We start from the raw sequence: 8,164 nt of genomic DNA, 5'->3' as shown, positions 1-8,164 counted from the left end.
GGTAAATAATGTTCTAAGCCGAACATCTTCAGCAGAATTTATTAAAATATTGGAAAGCACTACCATAAAACAGAGACCAGGAGTTAAGCAGAGATTCAAGTCCAGACAGTAACCTGGCCTGTTTCCTTTCCTGTGGATATGTAACCGTAACTAGAGCTACTGCTGGCCCCATCAAGACCCTGCTTGCATGGTCTAAGTCAAACAGCATATGGTATTTTAATGTCATTTCTGAAAAAATAGCTGATTTACATGGCAAACATCATAGAACCTATGTAAAAGCATTCATTCTTACAGATTTTTACCTCTTGAAGAAACAAAACATGGTGTCATGGAAATACATGTCAGAAGATTGGGTTCTAATTCCTGTTCTGACGGTGGTGTGATAACGGTGAGTTCTTTCACCTGAATAAACCTCTATTTCCTTATCTGAACACTGAGGGGATCAGGTTTGATTGCCGTTAAAATGCCCACAGGAGCCAGAAGCAGCCTGACTTTAAGATATACTGGGGGGCCTGTAGGGTACTGAAAACTGTGATAGCCTGCAAAGAGCACGTCTCCTACTGGGGGCAGTCAGCAACAGTGGATTGTCTCCAGGTGGGAATGCAGGCTCTGTGTTACCATATTGTCAGATTTTTGGGGAAAATACAGAAATTCAGGTTTTTGTGTCAAATATCCTGGTTTTAAATGTTGGCAACTAATCTAAAATAGGAAAAAAAAAAAAAAAAGACCACCCTGAAGGCCAAACTAATCATACATGTGAATGGATTGGGTCCTATGGCCGCCATTTTGTGACCTCCGAATGGAAGCTTCCAGTCTCTCCCTGCCCTATGGTCTCACTGGAGGGTGGAGGAGGAGGGTCACCCTGGGGCCGCACGGCACTAACCCTCCGCACAACTCTAATTAATCTTTTTTTCACTTGGTTTCATTAACATATGAATACAGTAGGGAATCAGGGCAACCACAGTCAGTGGGATGGACGCACTTTTACAGAAAGACAGCATGTAAAATAAATACTCCGTGTGAGTCGGGATCTTGACGAAATGGTAGAGCTGCAGTGTGGTCAACGAGGCCAGGGTGCAGAGCAGCCGGAAGCTCAGCCTATAGCCGTTTTCCCCTCTGCAGCTCCTAAGGAACATCTCCGAGTTGATTGCAAAGCCCAAGCCAAAGAGGACCCCAAGGTTTCTCACGAGTCCAGCAAAAGGCGTGGTGTCAATGTGGATCCAGTCAGGGTTGGCACACCACTTCTTGGCTATGGGCACAGACCACAGCAGGTCAATGTCAAGCAGTCTGAGAAGCAGGTAAAAGCCAAGTGCAAACAGGAAGAGGAAGAGGTTGGTCTTCAAGTATGTGCTCAGGCTGGCCGTTTGGATCCTTGGAGTGTGTTCAAAGGCCTCTGCCACAAGCATGCCTGTGGATTGGAAAGAGACACTGAAGATAACTGTCTGCCTTTGAACCTCTCAGGAATTATTCCTCTCTGCATTAAAGAATTTAGCCATAGTTTTCAATGATAAAGGGCTGTGGAAACCTAGGTTCTATCCATTTTCCAAAGCCTTTTTTTAAGGCAGTAACTAAAACCACACTTGCCCCATGTCTTTTCACCATCCACATTAGTGCAGGGGCATGGGTCAGGAGTCCAGGGCACTGAGTGACAACCACTTCATAGGCAGAGCACTGATCTAGGTGCTTGCAGTTCATTTTTCAATTGCCACAGCCAGTTAACGTAGAGAGCCTTCAAAAGGTACATGGGGCTGAACAGTGTAAACTCAGTCATGGTGAACGCTGCCTCGGAAATACGAAGCAGCTGCTGAATGAAGTCCACGGTCAGGTAATAATCACTGCAGGTGTTTCAGAGAGAACGGCATGGTGTGCAGGTTGGAAGGCCTTATTAAGTCCCCCAAACCAAGACACAAGCACGCCGTCCTAAGTGGTGGTTTAAGACTTGGACTCAGCTCTAGCCACACTTCAGAGAAGCCCATCTCATGAAGAGGTAATGGGTTTATCCTACTGAGTGAGAATGTGCCATTGTGTCCGTGGAGAATTTGAGAGGTGTGTGGAACCCCTTAGGCTCCCAGGGTAGCATTAAGTATCAGTGGCTTGATAGGATTACCTGAGATTGGGGAACATTAGCAGAGAGAGTCAACATAAAACACAGGACACTAAAGCATTCAATGACACAACTAAAGGTAAGTGATCATATTTACCACCAATTACTCCAAGAATAACTTGATGAGGAAAATGTGTTGCTATGAATACTCTGGAGATGCAGACACTGATCTGAATCAACCAAAAAAGACTCCAAAGAAATGACCAGGTGAGTCTACGATGGAAGAATAGATACAAGCATAAAAGGCAAAGAAATTGTATCATTCATAAAAATGCGGGGGGCGGGGGAAGTGACACCAGATGATCTTTCTCAGAGGAATCTTCTAGCTGTGATATAATATCATGATTCTAGAGTTTTTTCTTCCAAAAATGTTTTCTATGTACTCCATCGGATTTGAAAAGCTTTAACAGATGTTTCTACATTCATCAATGCATTAAACTTAACCAGTGCTATATCCTGAGATTTTAATAAATGCTGTAAAAGGAAGCCAACTTGGCATCCTGATAATTATTTTAATGAAGTAGGGGAAATTCAAGTTTGGGGGAATTATTAATGTCCACAACGATCAAGAATGAATTATATATATTTTTTGCTCCTTTTCATATGTGCTTCCTCTTTCCTCTCTCAGCCTCTCTTTGCTTGAAGAAAACTCACTGGAGAGGCAGCTGCCACGCTGATGAAAACACATGAGCATTCCATCAAGGGCAAGTTTTCACTGGGTTTAATTTCACAGACTCTCAAGAGTCCTGGCTCCTTGTTTCTTGACACATAGAAAATAAGGAACAGAAAAGTGACCTGTGGGTTATATGTCTTGGATTAGAAGCACAGTGTGCAGAAAACTTATAAAAATATTTAGATCCAAGCAATGCTCATCATTTTAATAAAAAAAGAATTAGCAATAATGAGTTCTAGGAATCCTTGAGTGTTCTGAATGATTTGTTCCTGATAATTGGACCAAACTTTGATTACTGAAAAATTATGGAATAGAGAGAAACAAGACTTTCAAAGAGAAAGTAAGCAGGAGTTATCCATATGGAAGAAGAATCAATAAGGGTGTGGTAATGTTTAGGTAAGGTGTAGGCACTCAGTACATTTTGATGGCTGAAGGAGATGTTGCAGTTATAAGAATCAAAGAGGAGTCAAGAGAATTTCTTTTTAGAAGAAACAAATGATTTTCCAGATTTGGGAATTGGAGGAGCAAATGAACTAACAGAGAAAAGGTGAGGCTTAGCTAGATTCCTACTTTGAAAAACTGTCTACGGATAGAAAATGCTAATTTCTTTAAATTACAACAACTCTCTACTGTTGTTGTTTGAGATAATGAATACCTTAAGGCATACAGGTCACAGTCTCATCAGGATAAACTTTAAAGATACCCAAATTCCTTTGGTTACTTGTTGTGTATATTACCCAATATTACTCTAAAAAGTAGAATATGAGATGGATCTTGGAAATTTTTTATTATAAATAACTTATATAATGGTGTACGTTTCAGTATTTTTTATGCAATTAACTGACAAATCTTATCTCAGGTAGCCTAATAATTTATGATTAAAGTGGTGCTCAGAATTGTTTTAATGATAAAGTATATCAGGAAAGAAAAGAAGGAAAAAGTCTAATTTCTACAAAAATTTTGAATAATCTTAAAGGTCTAGGCCTTTTGGAATGTTATTAATCTACTAACATTAAATCTACTAACGTTCAAATTTAAGTTTGTCTCTAGAATGTTTTTAATTAAAAAGGTTGCATAGTCTTTAAAGCTAGAATATATTTTATTGACTTCAAAATCATTGGCTGTTCAAAGAAGAAAGCATAATTATACGAAAGTAACGGATACATTCAAGGGGAATGATGTCTAGTTAATCTTAAAGCAAGGGAATGTGCATGCAGAAATACATCATTATATAATTTTAGATGATCTATTTGTGAGCTACCAAAGTGATTATTGTATTATGGATTACATTGTATTATTGTATTATGGATTATTGTATTAATGTACCCAAAGGCACATTTAGAAAGTCATTAGTCAATTAAACATATCCAACCCTATAATGTAATTGCTGTGAACTAATTAAGGTATTATCTTAAAGCAGAATCTTAATTTTCTATTCATTTTGCTATTTTGGATATGATAGAATTGAATAAGCACATTTCAATAACTAAAAATACACTAAGCTGAATTTTTCAAAAGACTTTCTGTGTTTGAAACTGTCATGTTCCAGGGCTACAGAGACTGGAGCAAAGCTGACCTGTGCAGAGTGGTGAATGACTTATCCATCCGACTGATGGTGTGGCCCAGGGCAGCTGTCACCATGACATACCAGACACACGATGAGCCCATTGCATGGCCAGATGGACTTCCTGCAACAAGAAAGTGGCAATCCATTTGAAAGGTGGTTAATAGAGTATCACTATCAGAAATGGACAATAGAATAGCACATTAGCCATGAAAATTACAAATAACTCAGAAAAAAAAGCCACAGGGCACAGGCTCTATGTAATGTTTAGAAATAGGTAGAAATAAAGAAAACTGAGTCAAATTGAGCCTCAAAATACTATTTCAAAATTTTTCCCCAGGTTATTCAAGTTCATCAAAGTCCAGAAATCAAAATGTTCAAGGGTAAGTAAGAACTCAGGCTGTTACATCAGAAAATCTGCCACATCCTTAGTCATTCTTCATATCTAATTGTTTTTAATTGATGAGAAAACTGGAGTACTTGGATTGGATCTTGAATCAGCTTATTTTCCTTGGGTTGAAAAGTCAAACATCTGAAGGCTATCATTGCTATGTCTGATTTACCAACTGACTGCTGGGTACCAACAGCTACCCCCATGCCTATCTTTTGGCTGGCCGCTGCAGAAGGAGTCTTTGTCATTAAAAGGATGAGGGAAGCTATAAAGGGGTATTAATCCTGGCAGAAGAAATCAGCAGACAGGTAGCCTTTCTATTCCCAGAATGCCTTTCCCATGTTGCTTGATCTTTTTTAAAAAATCACTTTACTTTGATGTCCTCCCTGAGTTTTTATCAAGGGGAGATTCATTCAGGTTAAACACCAGTCTCTCTTTTTTTTTTTTTTTTTTCCCGCGGTATGCGGGCCTCTCACTGCTGTGGCCTCTCCCGTTGCGGAGTACAGGCTCCGGACGCGCAGGCTCAGCGGCCATGGCTCACGGGCCCAGCTGCTCCGCGGCATGTGGGATCCTCCCAGACCGGGGCACGAACCCGCGTCCCCTGCATCGGCAGGCGGACCCTCAACCACTGCGCCACCAGGAAAGCCCAACACCAGTCTCTTTGAAAAACATTAAGTTAAATAAAGACTAATCTATTTCTTATAGATCTGTTTCTTTCAAGTCTATTTCTTAAACAGGAATTTTCAGAGCCTTTTATATGCTTCATGACTTGTAAATCTTCAAGGAGTGAATGTAAAATGTATTATTTCTTTTCTTTTCTTTTCTTTTTTTCAGAAAATGTCTCATAAGACAGAACACATGCTGGGAAGTTCTGGGGTAAACCAAAGTACCATTTCAATTGTCTGAAAGGCTATCCATCCATCCATCCATTCATCCATCCATCCCACATTGCTTTCACAAAGATAAAATACACACCACCCTGACATGATGGAATGCACAGTCTATTGGAGGAGCCAGATATTAAAGAATTAACTATAATATAGTTTGATAAGTACTATAACAGATGGATGTCTACTCTTATGAGAGCAAAAAATAAAGATATTCAGAAAACTTATTAGGAACTTACACATTGACTGTATTCAGGGTTAGTCTCAGGATGTCAAATGCCAAGAATTTTAGTCTATGTAACAAATTGTGGAGAGGTCCAATATAACACAGTCTTAGAAATTAAAACAATGTGTAGTTTACCTTTATATATATTTAAAAACCTTTTTAAAAATCTTAAACTCAACTCCCATAGTAAAGATTTTACACTCATACAGAATCTTACTTATAATAAAAAAGAAAATGGATCAAGAAGTCTACTTATATACTGTATACACAAGAGAAAAAAGAAATTTAAAAGAAATAATTATAAGCTTAGAGAGAATTTCTATAGGCAATAGTAATACCAGGAAGTCCTTATCTTTCTTACGGAAACTGTGTCTATTGTCTCCTCATTCATGTGATTCTCAGAAGATCTATAATAACTTTGAAAATTGCACAGCAGCAGATAAAGCTACACTTCTAGAATTTTAATATAGTTTTGGGGTAATTTGTTCTAGCTAATTGTTTTTTGTTTGTTTCAGTATCAAACCATGACATTTTTCTAAAAAACACCAACTATAAAATCATTTGGGGCTTCCCTCATGGCGCAGTGGTTGGGAGTCCGCCTGCTGATGCAGGGGACACGGGTTCATGCCCCGGTCCGGGAAGATCCCACATGCCGCAGAGTGGCTGGGCCCGTGAGCCATGGCCTCTGAGCCTGCGCGTCTGGAGCCTGTGCTCCACAACGGGAGAGGCCACAACAGTGAAAGGCCCGCGTACAGCAAAAAAAAAAAAAAAAAAAAAAATCATTTGGGGAATATTCTCTTAATTAACCCTTTTACAAATTAAAAAAATGAAATTTTCTTACTCATAAAACTTTTGTCCTTTTCATTAGCAATTTTTGTTTATGAACTTTTAGCATCCTCATGCATGACATTTTCTTTAGTACGCTTTATGATATCGTACAGTTATTAGCTGATCATCATGCACAATGGCTCTCTATTGGAATATCTTTAGTTAACCTGCGGCTGCTATAATTGCTTACCTGGACCTGTTTCACACGTAGTGGGGAACTGTTCAAGGCATGGACTTGAGTGATTTGGGTAAATCTGAGTTTCTTGGACCCACCAGTAAGGCCGATGACCAAATAATATCCTGTATTTAAAGAAATATAAATATGCATATATATTTAAATATACAACTATTACTTAATTGGAGACCAACAATTCTCTCCAATAAAAATGAGTCAAGCAGAACATTGATGGGGAAAACTCGTGATTAAAAGACTCTGAAAGAACTTGCTTTCTGGCCTGTGTCTCAGTACAGAGGATGACAGTCATCTGGAGTTTGGGCATCCTAGGTTCCAATAAAAACAGGGACATTTTTCCTCGCAGGGGAAGTCCTTGGGTGCTTAGGATACTTAGACTGGAAATATCAGAGTGGTTCCTGGAATTATCAATCTGTTCATTATGATGCTGCTCGTTTAACTCACTTCTTGGTTAATCACATCATATATGTAACAGGCTTTTGGAATTTTCTTCTAAGTCAGATCAAGTATACATTTCTATGCCTTTATGTAAGTTCTATTTAGGAATAGGTGTTTCAAGTTAACTGGTATGTTTGAAAGATTTTCCAAGTAAAACTATACACATCTGAAATGTGATCATTAAGACCAAGCTACAAATTTAAGAATAAGCTTTAGGAAAAATGAAACAAAACAGAAGGCTTACCATTTAAAAATAAGATTGAACCAATCCCCAACGACTGCTACCCATATCATCTTGGTTCCAACTGCCTGATTAAGTTGAAACCAAAGTGGAAAATAAATAGAAAAGATATTCCGGGGATCTCCAACATTGGACATAAAATTTAGAAAACTGTAGTAAGCTCGGTAGTCCTTCTGCAAATGCTGAATAATGAGCACTCCGTTCCTATGAAGGAAATCCATCTTGAAAGAGAGGCAATTCTACACATAGAGCAAGTGGAGCCGAAGTTCTCTGAGTCCCACTGTTTTTATATGGTACCTTCATGGCGTGTCCAGCCATTACTGCAACATGTGATACTGACCATCTGTGGAGAGGGCATGTCTGCCCTCCTCTACTGAAAAGCTCATCTGTTTATGATTTTAACTGGTGCCAAAGAGGTGAAGTACATGCTGATCTGTGACAAGTAGAGGAGAAATTTGGGTAGAGACACAATGCATTTCTTATGCAATCTCTCTTTTGTGTGAACAGTTGGATCATGTTTGCTTGAAATTTTTTGCACAGCTCATTTCCTTCAAGGGCAGAGACATTAACAATTTCTATGCTTGGCTAGAAGACTATGCAAATAATTACTGCATGTCAA

At 38.9% G+C, this 8,164-nt stretch overlaps 1 protein-coding gene across 1 annotated transcript; it reads right to left on the bottom strand.

The window, feature by feature from the left end:
- Positions 1 to 896: 896 nt before the first annotated feature.
- G6PC2 (glucose-6-phosphatase catalytic subunit 2) lies at positions 897 to 7,781 on the bottom strand (the record flags this gene model as incomplete). The annotated part of the gene is made up of 5 exons (XM_082841254.1): positions 7,549 to 7,781; positions 6,864 to 6,973; positions 4,354 to 4,465; positions 2,202 to 2,317; positions 897 to 1,408 (listed from the first exon to the last, which is right to left on the bottom strand). Exons 1-5 carry the CDS (start codon positions 7,764 to 7,766, stop codon positions 897 to 899), a joined length of 1,068 nt encoding a protein of 355 aa, XP_082697380.1. The 5' UTR covers positions 7,767 to 7,781.
- Positions 7,782 to 8,164: the final 383 nt, after the last annotated feature.

The sequence above is a fragment of the Leucopleurus acutus genome, assembly GCF_964270905.1.
Source record: "Leucopleurus acutus genome assembly, chromosome: 6".
NCBI classification, from domain to species: Eukaryota; Metazoa; Chordata; class Mammalia; order Artiodactyla; family Delphinidae; genus Leucopleurus; species Leucopleurus acutus.
This window is presented reverse-complemented; position numbering and strand designations above follow the sequence as displayed.